The 26,504-nt window shown below is 41.9% G+C and overlaps 1 protein-coding gene across 1 annotated transcript in view; it reads right to left on the reverse strand.

Moving 5' to 3' along the window:
• GCLC (glutamate-cysteine ligase catalytic subunit) overlaps positions 1-26,504 on the reverse strand; it is a 50,671-nt gene that overhangs the window by 16,547 nt on the left and 7,620 nt on the right. The window contains exons 2-6 of the mRNA XM_043591662.1: positions 8,991-9,103; positions 7,947-8,129; positions 4,315-4,428; positions 2,607-2,665; positions 2,364-2,497 (exon numbers count right to left, since the gene is read on the reverse strand). Coding sequence (XP_043447597.1) covers positions 2,364-2,497; positions 2,607-2,665; positions 4,315-4,428; positions 7,947-8,129; positions 8,991-9,103 — 603 coding nt within the window. The remainder of the gene's footprint in view (positions 1-2,363; positions 2,498-2,606; positions 2,666-4,314; positions 4,429-7,946; positions 8,130-8,990; positions 9,104-26,504) is intronic.

Raw genomic sequence — 26,504 nt, forward strand, 5'->3', positions numbered from 1 at the left:
TGGCTTCTGGTGTCCTTTTAAAGTATCATATAGGAGGAGAAGAAATGTCACTAGGAAACAGAGGGGAAAAAAAGAGAAAGTATGAAAAACAGATGTTGGAAACCTGAATCTCTAAAATTTATCTAGAACCCAGTTTTGAAGCCACCTGATTTTCTTAGAGGGGGAAAACCTAGCACAATGTACACCAACTTATTAAGCGATTCCTGAAAAACTCCCCAAGAGTCAAGAATCTGAGTGTGGTTAAATGATTTTTTTGTTTTGTACAATTAAGTCTTCATTAACCTTTAAAAATTACTTTAAAACTTTTTCTGCTTTACTTTGCTAAGTTGTTTCTACTTTTCCACCTGAGAGATACAAAACAGGGTTTTCTGTGGGGAGGTATGGAATTCATCTTATTTCCCATACATCATACATGACCTGTGCTAACGACTTTTTAAGTGGAGTATTCAAAGTACGGTCTTGGACATGCCATCGAGAAAAAAGAAACCTTAATCCTAAATCCACAACAAAGCTTAAATTGGACGGAAAAGTGCATCTCCAGGCAATAAAAATGTTACTACCCACCATTAGAGCACATTTACTTGTATAGTAGTACAAGGGAAAGACCATCCTGGTGGAATGAAGTGATTGTGCTATCCCTGGCAAGGCTCCTTGGTTTCATATTAAACCAAGAAAAGGCAATCAGTACTCCCATTGCACTGACACAACTTTATTTATTTATGTATTTATTTTAATTTTTTTTTTCAACGTTCTTTTATTTATTTTTGGGACAGAGAGAGACAGAGCATGAACGGGGGAGGGGCAGAGAGAGAGGGAGACACAGAATCGGAAACAGGCTCCAGGCTCCGAGCCATCAGCCCAGAGCCTGACACGGGGCTCGAACTCACGGACCGCGAGATTGTGACCTGGCTGAAGTCGGACGCTTAACCGACTGCGCCACCCAGGCGCCCCTGACACAACTTTAAAGCCATGCACTAAACCCTAGATCTTAATGGTGCTCTTAAAAAAAAAAAAAAAAAAAAAAAAATACTGGTAATTAAGACAGGAAAGCAGGTATACAGGCCAAAGTCAAAAGCTCCCTTTATGAAATGTGACCATTTGTAAAGAAACCTACTGGCCTATATTTGTTTGGAAGACACACTTTATACTACCTATGTAAGCCAGGAAAATCAGAAAAAAAAAAAATTATGGTCATGTAGACACATTTAGCATAGAACAATGGGACTCTGGCATTCAATTTTCATTATCCATAGTAAAAATAAGCACATCGGAGCTATATGTGCAAGAAGGTGCATGGCTATGCTGCAGCTGTTCAAGATGATGGGAATTCTGTGCTTTTGGCCTCTGGGTGCTAAGCAGGCAGAGTGGAGGCCCAGTGACCTCAGAAGGGGGCCGGGCTTTGCACCCTTCCAGGCCTCTAAGGACACCATTTCTAATCTTCAAGTAATTAGAACTGGATACAATCTCCTTAGACAGTAACAAGTAGCCTCTATTTTTATTTGAAAATTTCAATTTGTGCAACTCCTAACTCCTGTTCTAACATGATTTTAAGCAAACGAAGGGTTATTAAAACCAGCACTTCTGTTGACAAAAACAATGAAGTAAATACTAGCTTAGAGTCAGACCCAGAAGGGGCCTTAATATAAACCTTCCTGTTAACGGATAAGAAAACCAAGACCAAAAGAAGTGAATGGAGCTCCCCAAATACCTGAGGAGTAACAACTGAGACCCTAGTGCAGGCCCACATGCTGCCTGATAGGTTCTGTGCCCTCCCGCCCAGGTCCTTGGGCACAATGCCTGTGCCAAGGGCATCCACCATCTCATTAGATCCACAGAAAGTTTTAATCAAGTAAACACAGAAAGGCTACCCTACCCCGTGTGACTTAGCCCGGGGCAAGACACACACAGGTGGCTAAATAGTTCTTTTTATGCCACTAGATGGCCTTGCCTGAATATGAAAATTTCAAGTCCAGACAGTCCTTCCCTTGGATCACAAAATCACTGGAGTGCATCCAGAGTTCATTTTCACAAACAGATCTGAATGATGTTACAAGCTCTAAGCCAGACCATCCATCACTAGAAAAGATTAGAGACTCATCATGGAATACTTCACACTGTAAATTAATTAACAATTAATTATATTTGCAGTAAACTGGAGATTCTGTCAATTCTCCATCAAGATAGCTACTAATGAATTTACTAAAATCACTAGTTTTCAGAAAGGCACACTTGGCTTTCAGTTCAACTTGATTAAAACGTTAACTTTTTTAAATGCACATTTATAAAAAAAAAAAAAAAAAAAAGAAGTTAGTAAACAGAAAGGGACAAAGGCACACTGCCTCTCTGTATACTTGAAGCCATACCTGAAGACAGCAATTACCCATCCCAAATCCCATGGCATCCATGTAAATATGATCAGGCTTGGAAGCCCTTGCTGCCTCCTCATCCTCAGGAAATGTTTCCATAAATGGAGATGGTGTATTCTTGTCCTTAAATACTGTATTGTTAAATTAAAAATTAAAAAAGGGAAATGGGTGAGATTCCAGGATGAAACAACAATTCCACAGCTGTCTCTTTCCCATGCTATCGCCTCACTCTGGACTTACTTGGTACATTGATGACAACCTTTTCTCCTCTCCTGTGTCGGATATTTCTTGTTAGGGTACTAAAACAGACAATCAAACGTCAAGAATCGGTTACCTAAGAACATCATGTACAAGAATTTGATCCTATACAAATAAACAGAACGAAACCCTCCCTCAAAGTAATTCTCTGAGGCAATCCTACTGAATATTTATGTGGATCAAGATACTCGAAGGGAATGTTCTGTAAGAAGGCTCTGCGGTCACACCACTTTTTCCCCCTCTTGCTCAAGAATGCCCTTCTCTTCCCTGTTCAACCCTGGGTTCCCAGTTCCCTGTAACTTACCAGATCAAATTCAAGTGTCTGGGGTATGCCATGGTCTGGTCTCACTGTATGTTACCGTTCCCCGTGTTAACTACAAAGACGCCAAACTTGAGTACTCACTTTCCCTAGGCATCTCTGGAGCCCCAATACCTTGGTACTGCCCTACCCAAACTGCAACATTAATACTTCTCCTCTAGACCCAGAGTGTCTAATCCAGAAGCCACCGGGTCCACTGTGGCTACTGTGCACTTGAAATGTGGCTAGTCCTAATTAAAATATGGTGTAAAGATAATATACACACCGAATTTGGAAGACTTACTACAAAAATAAAGAGGTCTTATCAATAACTTTAAAATATTGGTTACATGTTGAAATAATTTTGGATAATTAAAGAAAAAATAAAGTCCATCTTTTTTACTTTTTTCACGTGGCTATTAGAAAATTTAAAATTATATCTGGGGCTGACAGTATGATTCTAGCAGACAGTGGTGATATAGCCTCAGCATGCAGGCCACCTCTTTCACATGCCTGCTGTGTCCCCTCAGTCAGAAGCATCCTCTTTTCTCCAAGGAAGGTCTCTGGTGCATCTACCTTTTGTCATCCAGCATCATCTACCTTTTCTTGCAGCCGAGTATCTCTATTTTCCCCTTGGCACAATATAACACTTGAAATTGGGAATTATGTCTATAAATCTGTTTTCCCCAAAGTCTCTGCATATAGCAGATGTGCAGACTTGTTAAAGGAGTGAACGCTGACAAGTCCCGTGGTTCCTGCCTGTAGGTGAGGAGCCTAGGTTTAGGCTGTCAGAGGAAACTCAAGGTACAAAGCAAGATCTGACGAGTGTGGGCCCTGAAGCAACTTAAAACCCAGGAATGAAACTACAAACAGACCTAGAAGTTAATAGAGCAGAAGGTACAGAGTTGTACATATTTTGCCTCATTCTGAAGGTATACTGAGTGAGATGAGTAGATCACTTAGTTATTTCTACCTTTTCTGTCCCTCTCTAAGAGAAAACTTCCCCAAACAGGCATTTAAGGAACTAGGATTGAAAAGAACCTGCACATTAAAGAAGACAATGACTTTAATGTGGATCAAAATATTCTGATGGAATGTTCTCTCAGCAGGCTCTGCAGTAACACCACTTCCTCTGCCTCTTGCTCGAGAATGCTGTCACACACTAAAGAAGCGAATCGCTTTAAGATGACTTGGAAAATGGGCAAGTCAGCCGGGTTCTGAGCAGCATCAAACAACCAACCAAATGAACATATGCCCGCTGGCTTCTCTGGTTAGTTACAAGAGGAGCCTGAACTCTTAACTGCGACAAGGATTCTGGGAAGGAGCACCTTACTCCTAGAAGGCATGGTAAGAGTGAGGCACATCTGCATTCATTCGCAGAGCCATACTCACCTGAAGCGGGGATGCTTGTTTATGGCTTCATCAGGAAAGAAGAGGGACTTGGAAGCTCCTCCTTCGAGTGGATTGGGTTTAAACTCTGGCAGTGTGAACCCAGGACAGCCTAATCTACAACAAATCAAAGAACTAAGTAGGCAGGATTTGTCTTCAAAAGTTAACGGTATCTCACCATCACCGCACCTGTTAAGAACCACGCCTCTCCATGTTACCCACTAAGGAAAGTCAGCACACGGACACCATGTAAATACTTGTTTGTGCTTTACAAACACCCCCTCGGCACTTGGTCTTCTTCAGCATCATCTTTTGTGATTGCAGCCCTTTAGTAACTGTATTAGAGACCTTTCATCCACCTGCAATCTCTACAGAGCTTATTCACCTCCACCCATCTCTTCACTTAATAGCAAGGACCAACAGCACAGAAGTCCCTAGGCTACCTCATATCAACTGTCATGGGTTATGGGTTCCCCCTACACAGTTTCTGAGATGTCTTCCTTTACTAGCTCTTATGTCTCAGATTGTCTTTTGACCCCTGCACACCACCACCACCCCCAACCTGTTGATAAGCTTTGTTCAAATATCGTAGGGCTCTCATGTTTTTTGCCTCTCCAGGTCACCTCACGAGTCCATCATGATTAGGTAGTGTCTAGGGGAGCCTCTGTGGCTCAGGTCATGATCTCACGGTTCGTGGGTTTGAGCCCCGTGTCGGGCTCTGTGCTGACAGCTTGGAGCCTGGAGCCTGCTTCAGATTCTGTCTGTCTGTCTGTCTCTCTGCTCCTGTCCTGCTCACACTCTGTGTCTCTCAAAAATAAACATTAAAAAAAAAAAAAAAAAAAAAAAAAAAAGATTAGGTAGTGTCTCTACAGGTGCCCCCATCCACCCCTGAGATCTCCCTCTGATGTCTGAAACCCAACCTTATTATCTTACTTGACCCAAAGAAGAGCTTTAATTCCACGCAAAAATGAAGCTCTGTATCTATCCCTAGAGGTAAAGCTCAAATTCCACATCAACTGCAGTGACGCCACCAGTTCCTCAGGTTAAGAAGTTTAAGGTCATAGTTAAGTGTGCTGGTCTGAGAGAGGACAAAGACTGACAGTTCATGAAGGCAAAACAAGGCAGGCCCTTGTCAGGGCTTTAGATCAGTGGTAGGAAACTTTTGGCCTTAGAGCCAAGACTAGCCCATGCCTTATTTTCAGCCCCTACCTTTTATAAAATAAAGTACCCGTTGGCTGCCCACATCCGCCTTGTGAACAACAATTGAATTTGCTGATCTTATCTGGGAAACAGTTTCCAGCTTTCATGAGGGTTCCTGAGAATTCTTGCACCTATGTGCATTCTCTACTATGAGCCTGCAAACTCAGGAAAAGTCCTGTAAGAGTGGCAAACTTCAATCTTGGGGATTCTTAGCCAACCAGAATTAGGCTGAATGGAAAGGACAAGGAGAATGTGTCTGGCAGGACAAGGCAATCAGAACTCAGATCTTCAGACTCCTATAGCACTGCTTTTCTTCCAGACCAGCACCATCCATCAAAACTCTATGCCACAATAGGAATGTTTAATGTATGTCTGCACTGTCCAATACCCGTGTGTCCCACGCATGTGGCTAGTGAGCACCTGACTTGAAGCTAGTGTGACTGAGGAACTAAATTTTCCATTTAAGTTGGCTTAAATTTAAAAATTCACTTGGCCACTGTTTGGGCTTCGGGATCCATGAGATTTTGCCTCTTTACAGAGAGAAAAATCACACTATTTACACTTAAGAAACCAAGTACTCCTTTCTCTCTTGACCCCAAAAGAAAACTTTCCTTATCATTCATTCACTACGGATATAAGGTGAACCTTCTACAACTAAATAATAATTGTTTCGTTTAACAAATCCAAAAATGCCCTATCAAAAAAATGTATGATGAAGCTTTTTAAAAAAAAAAAATCCATTTTTGGAAGAAAACTTATTCTTCTGTCCCAAGTCTCCCTTTATAACTCCTACTGCTTTTGGGATAACAACTCAAATTCTCAGTTAACCTCATCTGGCCCCGCCAACTACGTGCCCAGGCTCCCCTTCACCTGCAGCACCCCAGTCCCACCGGCTAGCCTTCTTTTGGTTCTCTCAAGGCTCCGTGCTTTCCCCATTCATTCTGAGACGTCTACCCACTCTGCTCCCTCTTCCTAGGCCATCCTGCCCCTCCGTACTCCCAATTCCCAACAGGGCTTTGGACTTCATTCCAATCATCAGCACCCCCCCCCCCCCCGCCCCCAGCAGAGTCCACCCAACAACCTCGTCCCGGACTCTGTTCCATGTCTTTTCCTCACGGCACTGCCTCGACTTCACGTTCGGTGGATCTGTAGGGATTTGATCACTCGGTCTCCGCACAGGTAAAGACTCTGCCGTTTGCATTTATGACTGCATCCCCACACTGCATGGGTCTGGCATGGAGCAGGCACTCAAGTATCTGAGTGACAGGCACAGTCGTGATTTTTCACCTCCTCAAAAATCTAGGGCAAAGGACCATGCCAACTCTCTTCCAAGCAAACCCATCCACCCTCCTTCAGCTGGGGATTTTCTTTTGGCAGGGAAAGAGGAGCGGCCTGCATAATGGCACGAAGGAATCACAGAAAACAAGACGTCCAAGTTGTTTAAATAGTTTCAACTATTTCTATGTTAAGATGGAGATTTTTTACAAAGAAAATTCCTATTCAGCATCCTTCCCAGACCAGTGATAAGATTCAGAATGCCTATGTTCGTTATACTTTTATCAGGAAAAAAAGGGAGGGTATAAAGATAGTTCTAAGTGTTCCAGTCCAAGGAAACCAATCCCCAAACAAAGCTCTTTTGAACTTTGAGGAGGTAAACACACTCTGCCACAACCTGACAGATATCTAGCATAGATGAACCAGATTGACAATTTGGTAGAACTGCATTCCTATGCAGAACTCCTGGGTTTAATTTTATGCTATTTATAGACCTCCTTCTATGCTAGGAATATAGCTTCACCGTTTATTATTCACTTTACTCGATATTTACTTTTATGAGCTTTCAGCCATAACTAGATTTGAAGACAAACTGTAAATTGCTTTTTCATCACAACACTCAAACATGGCCTGATGACCCCCTCATTCATAGTTAAGATGGATCAATAGTGGACCAGAAGTGCTGATGCCAGCCCTCCAACAGGTGATCCTCCAATCACCACCAATATCACCAATCGCTAGTGGGTACACAGGTTTGGGGAAGCAACTGTCAGAGTTGAGTGAGAAGAGCACATGATAATCATGAGAGACTCTGCTACTCTTTACAGGGTTAGAACTGCGTGGCAGACATGCTGCTCCTACCAGCCAGGCTGGGGCTGGGGCTGGACTCTGCCACAAGGCTATCAGTCACGGTGGTCCCCACGGTCATGCCCACTGAGGCCAGACCAATGCTCTCACCACAATGCTCTGGGCCACCACCCACCAACTGGAACTGGCATGAAATTTTTGCCTGCAGCTCTCACATTACAGATTCTATCAAAGTATGAACTGTCTGTAAAGTATGAGAACTGTACAGTCAAATGCTTGGGTCATGATTTGCTTTTTATAACCTGAAGCTCTGAACTAACTATCTGCTGGGGCATGTTAATATAGGAACTAACCTGGGAAATGAAGTTATTGTGCAAAGAGCCTGATTTTCTCCTAATAAAGAGGTCGCCTCCTTCCGGCGTTTTCTCATGTTGTCTTCAACTGTGTTGAACTCGGACATAGTTCCTCCGTACGGTTGTCCAGGTGTGCCTTCAATCATGTAACTGCCATACTCTGGTCTCCACAGGGTAGGATGGCTACAGAGGAGGGAAAATTCCATTCCATCATATTTTGCTGCTGTCTACTCAATTTTTTAGAAGTTTTTAAAAATCAATTCAAAAAATTTAGAAACCATTCAGTATAAATGAAGCTAAGAACTCCTTCACAGTTCCCAAAGGCTGGTAATTCTCCAGAGCTCTTTAACCATGTAAGGGTTATAAGTACTGGACCCAAAATATTTTTAAGTAACTGAGAACCACACACAGGGCAATCACTGTCCAAGACAAGCTAGTCCACTTTGCGACAAAGGAGAGGAAGCCTTTGGCCTTAAGGGCTCTTTCAGTTCATTGCTAGACTCCAAACTCAAATGCTGCCTCCCAAAATCGAGTGAGCAGAAAACTGAACTGGAAAGTACATGCCCCTTCACCTCTTTGCCTACTTAAGGCAATACTGCAAAAACATCCCGCCAGCCAAACACCCTCCTCTGTAAGCTCAATCTGGCACCATGGTTTGTGATCTCAGTAACGCTTTGTCAATGGTTTGTTGTTTTTGTTTTTTCTTGTACATTTATTAATATTGAAGAGGTTTTATATTGAGCTCATAGTTCTAAGTGCTTTATAATATGTTAAGATATTAATGTCCACACCCTACATGGAAATTATTATTATCCCTACTTTACAGGTGAGGAAACTAAGGCACAGAGAAATAACTTGTGCAAGGTTGCACCCAGCTATGAAGTAGGGGAGCCAGGATTTGAATCCAGACAACTTGGGAGGACCAGAACCTGTGCCCTCAACTACTATGCCACCCTGTCTCCTATACATCTGAGGAAAGATTCTATTTTAATAGTTCTATCAGTTTCAGAAACACTGTAACAATCCTTCAGTTTATCAGCTTACTTTGGGTTTGTCCTTTCCCCCTTTTCTTGTAGAGTTTCAAGAACTTCTTCTCCAGACAGGACCAACTGGACTCTCTTATTTTCATGATCAAAAGACACCAACATGTATTCCACCTATTGAAAGTAAAAGAGAGATTAACCTTCTTCCAGACTCAGGTTCAGTGTGACCTTTAGGAGAAGGCAGGAAAATCAAGGTTGGAAAGGGCCCACAGTAACTAGAGACTGTCACATCTGCTTACACTGCACACAATGAGTGTTCTTTTGCATCATATGAAAACCTGGAGAAACTCGTCAGTCAACAGTGGCACTGTTTGAGGACAAGAACTTTTTCCCTAATTATTTCTTTCTCCTGCTCTATTTAATATGCTAAACAAAGGTCAAGATGCCCATTTTCACAGACTGCACTTCAAAAGAAGTATTTCAAAGCTAAGATTCTGTAAATCTCAGTTACACAAAGAAGCTGCATTTTAAAATTTATTTCCTCAAATGGCTTACTGAAGGTAAGTAGTTATCTGGGCATTCTAATCATGGTAGATTAATAACCTGCCAGTGGATAAGGATAAATGGAACTGTAAGTCCCACTATTGGAGAGTTAATTCATAATCATAAACACACCAATATGGAGAGGTTATTTTAGGAGTTTCAACAATTTACTTTTGGTTTCTCATGAGTAACTTAAGACAACTTGCCCACTCTGAAACCATACAAAATTTACAGTGTAAGGTGCACTACTGCATTGATAACACCACCTGGTGGAATTCTGATAAAAATCAGGAGTTAAATACCAAAGTAGGTCTTTTCTGGGTGGAGTACAAATAGAACATGCTTTTGTTTTCCTGAAAACACATGCTTTAAATTATGATAGTATAAATAGTGAAGACTATGAATCACAATTTATGGTTGAAATAAAACATTACCTGTATATAAGTGAAAAGGTATGGAATCAGATCATACAGGTAAACACTTGAGAATACCCTCTGCACAAGATACCAAAACAGAGAAAAGGTAGGAAACTGGTGCCCACAAAGCATACTCAGTTGGCAGATGTATTTTGTTTGACTTATTTAAAAAAAAAAAAAAAAAAAAAAAAAGGAAGCAACAATACATCCACTATCTCCACTATCTACCTGACATTTGACATGCAAAGATTTCCAGCCTTAAAAACAAATGTCCAGGGGCACCTAGGTGGCTCAGTCGGTTAAACACTTTAACTCAGGTCTTGAGTGATCTCAGGGTTCCTGGGTCCACGCTGACAATGTGGAGCCTGCTTGGGATTCTCCCTAACCACCCCCACCCCTGGGGCCCCTTTCACGCATGCATGTGTGTGCGTGTGCATGCTCTCTCTCTCTCCGCCCCACCCCCCCAAATAAGCTCAAAAAATTTTTTTTTAATTTAAAAAACAAAAAACTCCACAAATGCCCAAAAGCCCAGTATTGCCCTTTTGAAGGGCAGGGTATGAGCTCCTCTCCTCGGAGGGCCATGCTCTGCTCTGCAGTGGCCTATTCTCTTTACTTATTATGTGTACCTGCCTGGCTTTGGAAGGCATTTCAATCAGGCGCCCCATCACAGACACAGTAATGTTCAACCGGAGACTGTTTTGCACCTCAGCTAAGAGATATAATTATAAAGGAGGAAAGAATGTTAGTAACCATAGGAAATAGCCTAGCAGGTTTAAACAACACACTTTTGAACCAACTTTTATTAGTTGTTACTAGGGACTGAATGTGCTCCACCCAACCCCTACCAAATTCATATGTTGAAGCCCTTAATCCCCAATGGGATAGGATTAGTGCCCTTATTAAAAGAAATGGAAAAGATCACCTCTCTTGCCACCATGTGAGGACACCGCAAGAAGGCAGCTATTCAGAAGCCAGGAAGAGGGCCCTCATCCCAAAATGAATCTGTCCCGACCTTTCACAGTGGACTTCCCAACGTCCAGGACCATGAGAAACAGAAGTCTGTTGTTTAAGCCACCCAGTCTGTGGTGTGTGGTACAGTAGCCTGAACTAAGATAGCAGTTTTATTGATGAGTTTAAGTTCCCATTCTTGTTTTTGTATTAGAACATTTTTAGTTCAAGAAATAGGTAAGACTACTTGGCTTAGCTACATGAAACAGAAATGTGAAATCTGCACTTGTAGGATCACTCAATGTCAAATTCCTGAAAACTGTGGGCGGCAGAATCTGAAACTGCTCCCATATTTAAGCACAGGTTTTCACATAGTTTCTCCTTCCTCATCAGCAAAGAGCTGATGGAACAGGAAACTAAGTCTCAGGATAGATACATGAAAATATCCTAAGTAAAAGACACAAATTTACCTTTAAATGAGCATAATGAGAAAGGATATGCCACGAATTTTCCTATGCAGACCCAACCTCCAAACCATCATTCAAAGTAGGCATCATCACCTATTTTACAGATGTGCTAAGATGTGCACAGAGGCTGAGTAAGCTTGCCCTAGACCACAAATGTCAGAGCAGATGTGAACCCAGCCTGCCTGGCCTCCAGGCTCAGCACACCTTGCTGCTAGGACTATAGAGGATGCCAATCTTGGTTAGTGATGAGAAGCTTTTTAAAGAATCGTTATAAGCTATATGAGGCAGGGACAGAATAGAACACTGGCTGAAAATATAAAAAATGGATTATGACTCAATTTTATGAAATGGACCTGACATTCTACCATAGAAGCTGAAACATCACAGGTACAGTTACAGATTTAAGTAGATGCCTCAGCCAATCTCTTAGGCCCAGGACAGAGCTTCTGGCTCTATGATGCCTTACTAACTCTCTCAGGAGTCTTCCTACTTCAGTACTTCCTCCTTTGATCACTGGCTGCAACATGTCTGCAAGGCATCATCTGCTATCTGGGTTATCTTCTTAACCAGATAACATGTTTCCTGTGGGACAGATGAAGAGATACTTCCTAGCTTACTGGGTTCCCATCATTTATCTATTACCAAAGTGAGTAATAACTTTTGTATCTATGATACAAGCTAAAGTAGAATAAACTCTGGTTTGTTTCCTAGGTTTGAAAAAATTGAAATCCTTAGTTTTCAAAATCACTCTGAGGCCCTAAGTTTAAAGCATGGGAATGACACTGAAGAGCAAAAAGCTCAAACTTGGTCTGAGTTTTAAATATCAGCCAAATGGATGACATTTAAAATGCTTACAAAAGAAATGCTCCTTAATTAAAAAATAATCATCCATGATCTCATTAAGTGAATGAAACAAACACATCAGAATATTTACCAAATGGGGGCGCCTGGGTGGCTCAGTCAATTAAGCATCCGACTTCAGCTCAGGTCATGATGTCACAGTTCAAGCTCACAGTTCAAGCTCCCTGTCCGGCTCTGTGCTGACAGCTCAGAACCTGCTTCAGATTCTGTGTTTCCCTCTCTCTATCTGCCCCTCCCCAGCTCGCTCGCTCTGTCTCTCAAAAATAAACATTAAAAAAAAAAAAATTTACCAAATGAGAAAAAACAAACAAACATACTTTTGGATAAAAATCAAAGATCAGTTAGAAGCCTGAAGAATTTTCTGAATGTTTTTCAAACTCAAATTTAGGGTGTTCTGAAGCAATCACCCCCTATAGTGGCTTTGATTTTCCTGCGTCAGTGCTCAGAATGGTTCCTTCAGCTCCTAGTTTTATCTTTTTTAAAATCTTCCTCGAGGGGCGCCTGGGTGGCTTGGTCGGTTAAGCATCCGACTTCGGCTCAGGTCATGATCTCACGGTCCGTGAGTTCGAGCCCCGCGTTGGGCTCTGTGCTGACAGCTCAGACCCTGGAGCCTGTTTCAGATTCTGTGTCTCCCTCTCTCTCTGCTCCTCCCCTGTTCATGCTCTGTCTCTTTCTGTCTCAAAAATAAATAAACGTTAAAATCTTCCTCGACCCACCTCAATACACTTAAGTTTATTTGTAATTCTAGATCACACAAGCAGTCAAATAATTAACTCAGTCTCTCCTAACAGCCAAACTAGAGCCAAAATGGAGTTTGGTTCAGTGAGCTAGCTGTTCAGTGATAATAAAGTCAAACAGTAAGGCAATGCTTTCCCAATGTAAAATACCTAAAGCCACAGTGACTTTATTATTATCTGGACTTTGTCCCCATCTTAAACCCTTTCTGCAAACAAAGAATGAGAGTAAAAGACAAAATCAAAGAGAAAATAACAAAACAGGATACCGAAGCCCTTCTGAATACAACAGATTCCAAGGATTAAACCGTACCAGCTTCCTAACTTTGAGTAGCATCTAGGCTGTGTATTCAGAGTTACAGCAACATCTATGTACATTGCATACATACACAATTCCAAGATATTGTAAGTGGACTGCAGAGTAACTAATTCAAATTTGTGTAATCAACATATTTGGAAGTAGCAAAAATAGCCATTGGGCTCTATTCTCAGCACACAGATTACAACTCCCTAAATGTAACTTAGGGACACTGCTACTTGGTACCCATTAGTTATCTTTTTAAATGGGAGAAGACACACAATAAAAATAACCAACCACTATGTAAGACGCTTATTTTAAAATGTGCACTTTTTCTATACATTAAAAATTTTTTAATTTCATTGTGAAAAAGGCTAAATTTTATCCCACTAGAATAAAAGCCACTAATATCTCTGAGCTGTTGAATCAAAGACAAAGGCACATTCAAAAGACTATTGTGTAGTTTATGTGTTATATAGTGTTGCTAGGAATGACCTGAATACAATAATCCACTAGTTATTCAGTGCAGGTTTCCACAAGCACTGGAGGTGCTTTATGTTCATCTAAAATTAGGCCAAGAAAAGTAAAGAATCTTAATTGAGGGTGATGTAAGTTCTCAGGACAATGCTGAATATATAGTCGACCGTTAAGCGATCATGGCATCAGAGTTCAAGATAACAATAGTAACTGTTAATATAAATACATTCAAGTTTTGTAGGATTTATGTGGTCTTTAAATGACATTTACCACTAGTTTAAAATAAATCTCCTTTGTAAAAAATACTTTTGATACTCTACCATGAAGGTAAGTGTTTCAGAGAGCTTGGAATTTGAGAAAAAGCTAGACATTTTATAAAACACGAATTTTAAGTTTTCTACTCCCTGGAAGTAAAAACAGTACTTAATTAGGAAAGCAATCTAGTTCTATAAGGCTCAGAAGCAGTTACAGGCAGTTCCCTATTTAGAGAGATGATACTCTAAGAAATTCTTTTGTCTCCAGCCATCCTCTTGAACTTCAAAATTCAGGGCCAGGTCCTCAGCTCCACTGTTGGCTCTCTTCCAGTGGCCCAAGCAGTAGTCTTGACTCTTGCTAGAATAAGCTGCTTCTGAGATGCAGTTTTCTCCTTACACTAACTCCAAAACAAGCCCACAGCCACTGTGAGGGTTAAGGCCCCAGTTAGAGTTGATGACCAATCAGTGCCAAAACCCATGGTCTTGCTCCTCCACCCTCCCCGCCCCCCTTTGTCCTTTCACTCGCTCAACAAGGCCCAGTGTTGGGTAGGTGCTGACAATACTGTGAAGAGTCAAGCAGGCGTGGCTCCTTTTTCTCAAGCTTCCTCCGTTGCTGCTAAAGCCACAGCCAATAACACAGAAGGGTCTGGGTGAGCACTGGAGATAACCAAACAGAGCTGTGGAGGAGCTGATCCAGTCTAGTTCAGAAGGCTTCCTGGAGGAAAGGGAATGGCCAAAGGGGAGGGTCTATTGATGTTTCAATAACTTCCTACAGGATTCCCATGCTTTCCCCAACCACCATTCTGACTGTAGCATCATCGCCTCTCTGGCTGGTCAGAGATGCAGATAAACTGGGCCCTCCCCAAAGAGATCATGCCATGACAGTCCTTCTCTAGATTATAAGTTATATTAAAGCTAGCGGCCATGCCTTCTATCCAGAAGACAGTTTTCTCACATGGCAAAATAAAAGGACCAATATTTTTGAGCACTCTCAACCATTCAGTTGGATGGCATCCAATTCCATATGATGCGTACCAGCATGATACCCAAATTTAGAGCACCCCAAGAGGTGTTAGCCACAGTGATGCTTTTTTTTCAACCCCAGTACTTAGATGGGGAAGAGGCGAATGATAAGACCAAAAGAATAGCTGTGCTTAAGATAGTGAATAAACTTACATAAGAAATTCTTACATGAATGTAGTGAAATTTGATATGACTCAGAATCTGGTTTTAAGGTGGACTCCCAGGTTAGACACATCTAACATTACAAATATCAAAACCAGTGTTTTATGTGGTAATGTCTGAGCATTTGGGGGGACCAGTAACTAGGAAGTAGAAACTGGAATACATGTGCTTTTATAGATTCATGTATATGGTGATGTTCTAAACTGTTGATATGTTAGAGTAAACTGCCCTATGTTCCGTAAAGAAATGTTTTAGTAGTTTAGTCTACAGTTATGTCAAAATCTTATAATATTTGATGTATTTTGACTTTCTCTCCTACTGTGAAATGTCATTTCATACCACAGAATTACACAGGGTGTACTCTAGGGAACTTTACACTTTTAGAAACCAAAATAAATGTGGCCTTGCCCTGACCTGGTCTTCTGTTGCCATCCTAGATTAGGACTTAAGCTGACAGAGTAGGTTGCTTTTTATTTATAATATGTTAATCTCAATCTTAACAATGCATAACATCTGTGAATTTCCTGTATGATTAGGTGAAGTAACTTCCTTGAATCATTATCTTGGCCCACACAGAGAAAAATTCTTCACATGCCAAGATTAGTAATATGAAGTCTAAGTGAAAAAATTTAAGACTTTAAAAGAGACAAAATGGGAGCTGCTGGGAAGATTATGAGAGAGAATGACACCTTTCACTAAAAGAAAAACAAATTCACACTGTCCATTATAGTAGATAGTAAGCATACGTAGCTATTCCAATTTACATTTAAAATAAAATTAAAAATTCAGTTCCCAAGTCCCACTGGCCACATAGGGCTTTGGCTACCCTACTGAATAGAGCAAATATTTCTATTACTACAGAGAGTAACATTGAACCTCACTGGACTAAAACCTAAAAGAAACCTCAGTCCTGGAATTGTACATGGGCCTATTAACTCACTACATAGGAAATCCCCAAAAGTACATCTGCTCTTTCATGCTCTATTAACAGCAGGAGATATTTATTTTCTGGGCCTCTGAATTTATGTTCATCAGATTTTTTTTTAACCATACCACTACACTTCAAGCATATTTCAGCTTTAATTTTCTGATGGTTATAAAGACCACGTTAAGGCATTCCTACCTTCTTTCTGAATCAAACCTAGCAGAACCCAGCCAGTCTTCTCACACAAATTAACCTCACAAAAAGTAATTCATCAAGTAATGTTACCAAAGGTCATGTTTCCCATGGCCACCAATTTTACACAGGCACTCGACCAAAAAAACAAAACAAAAAAAAACCACCCACAGAAACAAACCCTAAACCTAAACTGCAGACCATTGCTCCTCAAGAAACAATACTGTAAGTATAGTTTTTATTTACCTCAAAACATCTCTTAGATCTGTAGCTTCTGAGTTTTAAGGACAAGTCAATTCCTTGGCTCTTTCCTGCAAACATATTCCTCCTCCAGAGGAATATGGCAGGCCCACCTGGCGGGCAAGTCACGGGGGGATGGGGTGGGCAAAGGGAATGGACAACTGGGCCATGTCTGTGGAGCTTCTTGTGGTAGGTGGGCTGACATGGGGAGTCTGTGGGGCAGGGGACAGGTAGGAAGAGGGACAGGTGCTTGAAAGGAGCTGGGCATGGATAGATGTGGGAGAGGGGTGAACTTTGCAGGGCTCAGGGTTGGAGAGGTGGGTGCAACTGACCACTACACCTTCCTGTGTGTGCTCAGGCGTGACAGGGGCAGTTGACCTGTGTGCCCCAGGCAGCTGGAGCCAGATGCTGAGCCAGAAAATTGGGTGAGTGTGGAGTCCCAGATGGGGTGGCCGGGAGGGGAGGGTAGGCCAGGTCAGGGATGGGCCAGGAGTGAAAACTGGGTTGACATGGGCCAGGCTGTCTGCAGGGGTCAGGGCTCCTCTGCCAGAGGAATACGTCACCACAGGGCTGACAAGAAAAAAGGTATCCTGGTCCCCATCCAGATAAAGGCTGCTTTTGATCAACTATTGCGTAGTGCTCAGTATGGGGAGGTGTGTGTCAAGAACCTCTGAGGTGGCTCCTACCACGTGTGGGCAAGCTTAGGGCTTTAGCAAGGGTCATGCTTGTTGCTGAAGAGAACATGCACCCTCCACGATGGTGCCCAGCTCTGCCCGATGCACTCCTAGAACTGGACAATCAAGAAGACAAGTATAGGGGCGCCTGGGTGGCTCAGTCGGTTAAGCATCCGACTTTGGCTCAGGTCATGATCTCACAGTCTGTGGGTTCGAGCCCTGCATCGGGCTCTGTGCTGACAGCTCAGAGCCTGGAGCCTGCTTCCGATTCTGTGTCTCCCTCTCTCTCTGCCCCTCCCCTGCTCATGCTCTGTCTCTGTCGCAAAAATAAAAACATTAAAAAAAATTTAAGAAAACAAGCATAATCTTTCAAGGTGTGTTTATAAATTCAGTGGGCTTAAATTCAAGGACTGCCAAAAAAAAGTAGAAGAAATTTGGAGTTTTAGTTTTTAGGAACCAGTGGTAGACTAACCCACCAAAGGGGTTAAAAAAAAAAAAAGTGCTTTCTAAAGAGACTGAGTGACAGCCAACTGTAAAGCAGATACATTCTACCTCCCAAGTGACCGCTGTGCTCAGGCCCATCTAGGCCCCCAGAGCCAGGGTCATGGGGGGCTGGGGAGAGCATGGATTCAACACCATATTCCACCATCACAAGAATCTGAGCACAGATGCTCTTTCATAATCACATCTCATAAAGGTAGCATCAGGGCTCTACTTCAGGAATGACACCTGGATGTTTGGGCAGATCCCTCCAAGAGAGCAATGCTAACCTCCTTAAGATCAGATTTGGAAGATGGAGACCCTTGTTAATAGAGACTCCTTTCCTGCCATATTTGAAATTCCTGTTAAAGAGTAAGTCAAAGGTCCTGATTTTGGCCCAATACCTGCTGGCCTGGGCTGAGGTTGACGCAGGCTGCATAACTAACAACTGAGATCAGCCTGGGTTTCATATAAAGGGCTCATCCGCATCTGCCTTTTCACCGGGCTCCGTTGCCAGCAGAAGATTAGCTGGGAAGGCTGCAGTCATGTTACTAAACCTGCTAGCATTCATCCTGCAGACCGAGAAATTTACCAAGCATATTCAATATTACAGTTTTGAAAGAATGTTGGCATTTCACTTCTAGAAGGGAATCACTGGCCATCTGGTAACGAAAAATACTTAAACATCTGTGACTCTAAGACATTGGTATTTTTACTCAGAAACAAGAGCCTACTTCCTTCATCACCACCATCCCTACCTCTATTTTTTTCTTCTTTTTCTTTCCACCTTCAATCTCATCTTGTGTTGGAGCCCATGAAAACTGTAACAGAGAGCTTTTCCTCCTGCTCATTTGGGAGCTAGGAGTTCATGTTTTGGTGTCCATCAGTTTCTGGGAAGGAGTACATATAAAAACTGCATGTGGGGTGCCTGGGTGGCTCAGTCAGTTAAGTATCTGACTTGATCTCAGCTCAGGACATGATCTCATGGTTTGTGAGATCAAGCCCCAAATCAGGCTGTGGCTGGCAGCTCAAAATGTGCTTGGGAGTCTCTCTCTCTGTCCCTCCCTTGCTTGCACTCTCTTGTGCTCTCTCAAAGAAACTTAAAAACAAAAACAAAAGCAAAACAAAACACCTGCATGCAAAAGTGCCTAAACCAGAAGTATACAGCACCACTCAGATGCTACTAGCTATTGTTTTCTACCTCGGGCAGAGGTATATTTATTGAGGCAGAATAGGAGTCTTAGAGGGGTTTTTCAAATGCTAGTTACAAGCCTGAAATGAGCCAAAGTAGGCAGTAATCAACATCACATAAAAATTTTGAAATTGAGGGGTACTGGGGGGCTCAGTCCATTAAGCATCTGACTCTTGGTTTTGGCTCAGGTCATGATCTCACGGTTCGTGAAATTGAGCCCCACGTCAGGCTCTGCAAGGACAGTGTGCAGCCTGCTTGGGATTCTCTCCCCATCTTCTGTCTGCCCCTCCCCCCTGCTCATGCTCTCTCTCAAAATAAAAAGGTTTTTTTTTTTTCAAATCAAGAATAAAATACCAGAATGTGTCACTCATGGGAATGGAAATACCATTTCACCAACGTTTTGTTTCATTTGGCATTTGTTTCCAGTACTATTGGTCTCAGTCAAAAGTGAAAGCTCCTAGTGTAGAACGGGGCCTAATTCTGCAATCAGACAGTCCTGGGTTCCTGCACCAAGCAGATCCAGTCATTCCCTTCCTTGAAACTTTCAAGTGGCTCCCACTGGGCTAAACGACCCAACACCCCTCACCAGGAACATTAAGGCTAGTCTTCCGACCTCTGCCTCCTTTATTTCCCACCTCCCTCCTCCCCATTGTGTTGTGGCCACACTGGCCACACTTCTTTCTCCAAAAACCAAGTCAGGACCTTGACAGCCCTTCTATTCTCTCTGCTTAGAAAGATTTTACCTCAGCCCTGCCAACAGCTAGCTTCTGAGGGTCTCAATGCCACCTTTTCGGAGAAATCTTTGCTGACCACCCACTACCACAACCTTCTTCTTGTCCCCACCCCCAAGAGGCACCAACCTGCTCAGAACAGGCTTAATTTTCCCTCTTTTCTTACAAATATTACAATTATGGACATTTGGAATGTGTTTTAGTCTCTGAGCCTTACTTTCATCATCTGGAAAAATAGGAGCAAAAAAAAAGTCCTTTCCAGCTCTAAACGAGTAAAGGTATCCACTGCTTTTCAAATATTTGAACCAAGCCACTTTGTTGGTAGGAAAGAGCTACATCAGCAGGGGTTTCCCCACTATCTATCTGGAAGTGAAGTGTTCCTATAAAAACTTTCATAAGCAGAACTGGTGTAAGGCGAGGAGCGTTTCTGGTTTTCCAAAAATTCGCGGTAGGCCACTCACTGTTACAAAAGACCTACCTCAGTATGGTAACTTTGTTTTCACAGCAGCAAGAATTCTCTTTAGATTTCTTTCAGTTAGTGAAACACATACTAATCTAATATACGTCTTTTATAAGAGAAACGCCGTCATGCAAAGTTTCAGAAAGTGAGGGATAACTGTACCTGTTTTTGTTAATTGAAAGAAATCTGAAGGAGATTTTCTGCCTTTACAAAAAGGCAAAGGGTCACCTGGTGGCTCAGTCGGGTAAGCGTCTGACTCTTGATTTCAGCTCCTCAGGTCAAGATCTCACAGCTCTGCACTGATACTGTGGGATCTGCTTGGGATTCTTTCTCTGCCCCTCCCCCGCTCATGCTCTCCCTCTCTCTCAAAATAATTAAAAAAAAAAAAAAAAAAAAAAGGTGAAAACAACATCCCCGCAGCGAGCCCTTATACCAGAAAGCACCTGGAGCAGCTAGAGGGCCCTGCCAGGCCCCTTCCCTGGGAGCCACACCCAGCGTGTCAGCCTCTAGTCACCATAGCTCTAAACTGGGTCAGTGAGCATCTGGGCTTGATCTCGATTTATTCTGGCCACCCATTAGCAAGATACGTCCTAAGGTATCAAAAAAGTCTAAAAGAGGTTATTTGGGGGTCTGGGAATGCTAAAAAATTCTTCCATATAAATAACAGTAATTGCTTCTTCACTTTACACGATTTTGGGTTAGAAAAGATTTCAGAGGGATGCCCTTTCGGAGAGTGGGGGGAAAGCTGTATTTCTACTAAATTTTTCTAGAAACTCTTAGTATATGACCATCCATTGTTCTTTCACTGGTGCAAATACATTACTTACTCGGTGTTGCCAGGAAGGTAATTTTATTCAAATGCATTGTCTTGTTTCCCAAAGCTTACTCCTTTCAAGCACATGATCTCTTAAACATTTTTATGTATATTATCTTTCTAAAATTGATTACAACCTCTTCTGCCATAACAATAGGAAGATCCTAAACACACTGTCACTTTTTATTAAGGCTTTGGAATTCATTAGCTATTTTATTTCTCTAACTAGAATTACAGCAGAGGAAGATCCTTAGAGGAACACCGGGCTGCCGTGTCTAGATATGCTTTTCACAGCTGCTCTCTGAATTGCTTTCTCTTGCTTCTGCCTCAATTGATTTGTATGTAGCTCATCCTAAACTAAGAAACCAGATGCCAAGCTTGCAGCAACTGTGTATAAAGTGAGTGCTCTCTGGGTAAAGGCTTAAGACACTTCTAGGAGTAAAATGCATAAACTTTGTATTTAGAAGCCTTTTGTTTACTTCCTAGTCCTCTCTGTATTTGAGTACTAAAGCCCACAGAGCAGGACCCCTAGATACAACTTAATACAGAAATGGCAGCCTTGGGGGCCAAGAAGAGAGGACCACCATCCTTAGCACAGGCAGCACTACTGAAAGTGTGTTAGATAAAAAGGTACCTTCCAGGGCACCGGGGTGGCTCAGTCATATAAGCATCTGACTTTGGGTCAGGTCATGATCTCACGATTCGTGGGTTCAAGCCCTGCATTGGGCTTGCTGCTGTCAGTGCAGAGCCTGCTTCAGATCCTCTGTTCCTCTCCTTTCTACCCCTCCCCCCATTCACACGGTTCTCTCTCTCTCTCAAAAATAATGAAAGATTAAAAAAAAAAAAAAAAGTACCTTCGGGGCGCCTGGGTGGCTCAGTCGTTTAAGTGTCTGACATCGGCTCAGGTCATGATCTTGCAGTTCTGTGAGTTCGAGCCCCATGTCAGGCTCTGTGCTGACAGCTCAGAGCCTGCAGCCTGCTTCAGATTCTGTGTCTCTCTTTCTCTCTCTCTCTCTGCCCCTCCTCAGCTTGCACTCTGTCTCTCTCTCAAAAATAAACACTAGAAAACATTAAAAAAAAAAACAAAACTACCTTCCAAATACCTGACTTATGTAAAAACATTTCCAGTGGGAAATGAAGGAAGCACTCCCAAATAACCTCCTTAGGTTTGTCTGAGGTTTAAAGTTCTCAGAGTATATCCTTTCAAACAAAAACTTTTTTTAAAAATAAAAAATGTTAACTTTCTAAGGATTGAAGGTCACTAACTCTTGAAAACACTTCAGACAAGTGCCAGTCAACTTTTACAGGTACTTTAAGATCTTTATGATCTCTCCAGAGCATTAAAATATGTGAAGCCCTGTGTATCGAGCCCATGACCCCTGCAGGTAATCCAAATGGGGCAGAGTCACAGCCTAGATTCTTACTAGCTTCCAAGAAAAGGGTCAGGAAGTCTCTTGCCTAAGGGTTTTAACTCTGCTAAATCAACATCCAGTTAAAAAAAAAAAAAAAAAGGCACTAACCAAATCCAATGGACTAAAAAAGGACCTCAGGGGGAAGGGAGACAAGACCAGTGGGTCTGTGTGAACATTTATGTAATTAGGAACATCTGGTTTGGGGTTCTTTCGTAATCTTACTCTGGAAACTACTACCATATTGCAAATTCTGATCATGACAGACGCAAAAAAAACCTAAGCATAAGGAAACTTTCAGAAGAGTGTCCAACAAAGTACAACTGTAGCCACATACACTCTCCAAGGATACACCAATCCAGATAACCAAGTTTTCTGAATACCTATCAACATGTATCTAAAATGAGTTCTTTTGGCCAGAAGTCTGAGACTTAATCATGTTTCCCCAACTTCTTAAACAATGTCTGAGAACACCAACCTTTAAGTGGAGATTCAGGATCATCATTCTAATATACTCAATCCATTACAATCATTCTAAATATACTACTCCAGAGACAACTTAATAGCCACAAAGGTATTACTTAAGTGATACCCAAACTCACATGCCATCCAGTTCAACTGAAATAGTTCAATTCTGTTTCTCGCTAAAATTATAATCAAGATTTCAAGGACCCTATGAACTGTGAAGATATCCATGGGCTTTGTGCCATTTATTTTGGCCAGAAACCAATTTTTGTTTTTCCCCCCAAGTTCTTAATATGTTTGAGATAGGCTGTTGCCACAGCCTTCAGTTCCTGCCTAACCAGCAAATCCAGTGGCTTCCTTTCAGTTCTTATCCTTCCACACCTCTCAAAAGCCTGCGAGCCCTCTTCCTGCACACAGCAGTCTTACTACCCCTCACACCGTTCCCTCTCAGGATGCCACACTTTATCCTTGTCCCTTAAAATGTGTATCCATCATGGGGCGCTGGGGTGGCTCAGTCAGTTAAGTGTCCGACTTAAGCTCAGGTCATGATCTCACAGTAAGTTGGAGCCCCTCGTGGGGCTCTGTGCTGACAGCTCAGAGCCTGGAGCCTGCTTCAGATTCTGTGTCTCCCTCTCTCTCTCTGCCCCTTCCCCATTCATGCTCGGTCTCTTTCAAAAATAAACATTAAAAAAAAAATTTTTTTTTTTAATGTGTATCCATCCGGGTTCTGAGGTGCTGCCAAGGTTTCCTCTCCCTGGTCTGTCTTGCTCTCCACTTTGGTTTTAACCACCATCTTTAGGCCTGTGGACTTACAGTAGGCCTGGACTCACAATACTAGGTCTCCTGACATGGCCTACTAGCAAGGACCTTCAACAGACTGAACCCAACCCACCTTTCTAGCCTCAACTTCTAGCCATTCCCTTTCCTCTGCTTTGGTCCTGTGTTACAGCAGTACTCTCTCAACTTCAGGCACCTCCATAATCTCACATTTGCACATGCCCTTTCCTTGCCTTTCTCCTTCTCCCTTTGAGTTCCACCAAAAGGTTCACTCCCCATCCCTAAGAACCCCAGGATCTCTAGATATACGGCAAACTCCTCCTCTCCTCCCTCCCCCTTGTTCACCCACCTTCCACTCGAGTTCAAAAGCAGAGAGCTTTTGATTTCTCTCTTCAACCCCATGACCTAACACAGGAAGCCCTTGATATATAGGAAGTACACACCAAATACTTAATTTAAAAATTATCCAGGGGCGCCTGGGTGGCTCAGTCGGTTAAGCATCTAACTTCAGCTCAGGTCAGGATACTGCGGTTCGTAGGTTCCAGCCCTGCATTGGGTTCTGTGCTGACAACTCATAACTTGGAGCTTGCTTCAGATTCTGTGTCTCCCTCCCTCTCTCTCTGTCCCTCCCCCACTTGCACTTTCTCTCAAAAGTGAACATTAAAAATTTTTTTAAAAATTATCCATCATGTGGAACTAGACTGTATTATACTAAGCCAAATAGATTAGTCAGAGAAAGACAAAAATCATATGATTGCACTCATATGTGGAATTTAAGAAACAAAAATAGATGAACATAGGGAAGGAAGGAAAGTAAGATAAGAACAGAGGAAGGCAAACCATAAGAGACTAAATACAGAGAACAAACTAAGGGTTGCTGGAGGGGAGGTGGTTGGGGGGATGGGCTAAATGGGTGATGGGCATTAGGAGGGCACTTGTTGGGATGAACACTGGGTGTTATAAATAAGTGATGAATCACTGGGTTCTACTCCTGAAACCATTACTCCACTCTATGTTAACTTGAATTTAAATAAATTAAAAAAATTATCCATCATGAAAACATAGCCTTTAGTGTTTTGCCGTAAGTAAATAAAACCTAAGTATCAGCTTTTCTGAGGAAAACATTTTTGCAATACCATCGTGCTTTTAATAGAAAAGTTGTGGGGCGCCTGAGTGGCTCAGCTGGTTGAGTGTCCATCCAGATCTTGATTTTCGGCTCAGGTCACGATCTCAGGGTCATGGGATCCAACCCTGCATCAGGCTCTGCCCTGAGTATGGAGCCTGCTTAAGATTTTGTATCTCTTTCCGCCACTCTCCCTCGCTTGCACTCACTCTAAAATTAAAAAAGTTGTGAGGCTCAAATAGGCTCACCTAAGACATTAAAAACAAATTTCTAGAAACCTAATATCTATGACTATATAATTAGATTATTTTGTCAGTAGCCAGTGAAGTACTTTATCTTAGATGAATGCTAAAACCCAAAAGGTGACAGGGTAAGGAAATAAATTCTACCATTTCTTGTACACATTTCCTGATTTTTGTAAGTTGTATGGAATTTAAAGTATTCTGAAACAAATTGTTAAAAGATACAATTAGAAACTATACACACACACACACACACACACACACACACACATAGGTCAACATGAAATTCAAAACCAAATGATATGACTTTTTTTTATTAGTCTTACAGATGAGAAATTTGTGGTCTAAAGAACTTAAGTTCCATACCTAATATCACACAGTTATTTGGAGGAAGATTCAAGGCTTAGACTTGCATCTTCAAATTAAAGTCCATTCATAAAATGTATGCAAACTTTTAAAATGACTGTATTTTCTTTTTTTTTTTTTTTTAATTTTTTTTTTTCAACGTTTATTTATTTTGGGGACAGAGAGAGACAGAGCATGAACGGGGGAGGGGCAGAGAGAGAGGGAGACACAGAATCGGAAACAGGCTCCAGGCTCTGAGCCATCAGCCCAGAGCCTGACGCAGGGCTCGAACTCACGGACCGCGAGATCGTGACCTGGCTGAAGTCGGACGCCTAACCGACTGCGCCACCCAGGCGCCCCAAAAATGACTGTATTTTCAACAAATACCCAGTTGTAGGATGAGAACAGTGATGCGAAATGATGAACATGACAACATAAAAGCAAAGAAAATCTTGACTTTAAAAAGTTGCCTAAATCTTGGTTACTGGAGGTATTTTATAACCACAAGGGCAGCCAGCCTCTGGACAAAGTTTCCAAAGGAGGAGCAGAGCTTAAAAAAAAAAAAAAAAAAAGAAAGAAAGAAAGAAAGAAAAAAGAAAAAGACCTCTGCTCAAGATGGAGTAAAAGCAACCAATTTTACCTTCCCTCCTGAAACAACCAAAACCAGAGTATATGAAAGAGCAGCTTTTTCAAGACACTGGTGCCAAAGACACAAAGTGCCAAAGAGAGGTGCACAGATAAACCCAGAGGATCAGCAGAGGGCTCCTCCTTAGGAATTCAGTAGTAAGTCAATCCATACATGAGGCAAGTACCCAAAGCTAGGGCAGAGTTGTATTCCCACAGGCCAGAAAGGAACAACTTCTAATTCAGGGGCACTGGGGCAAATGCTCATAAAGGTCTTGCCTCAGTAGAAGAATTAGCCCTAAACTAGAGACTTCTCTGGATCTGCCTAATTACAAATCAGGACCTCAAAGGATTAACCTATCTCCAAATTAACTATATTCAAGAACAAAGCTTAAGAATACTCAGGAAAACCCAAGTAACAAGCACCCAACAAGGTAAAGAATCCAATAAAAGATTACCAGGCATGCAAAGAAGCAGTGAAGCATATTCAGAATGAAAAGAATTAAAACTGAACTTAACCTTGAATAGCAAAGATGAAAGTATTAGCAAAGTCACTAAAACAGTTATTAATTACAACTGTATCCCACATGTTCAAAAATGAGGTTAGAATATAAGATAAATATGCAAAAATCGATTTTATTTCAATATATTAGCAATCAATAATCAGAAATTGAAACTTAATAGCATTTACAATAGGAA

This window comes from Prionailurus bengalensis, chromosome B2 (genome assembly GCF_016509475.1).
Source record: "Prionailurus bengalensis isolate Pbe53 chromosome B2, Fcat_Pben_1.1_paternal_pri, whole genome shotgun sequence".
NCBI lineage: Eukaryota > Metazoa > Chordata > Mammalia > Carnivora > Felidae > Prionailurus > Prionailurus bengalensis.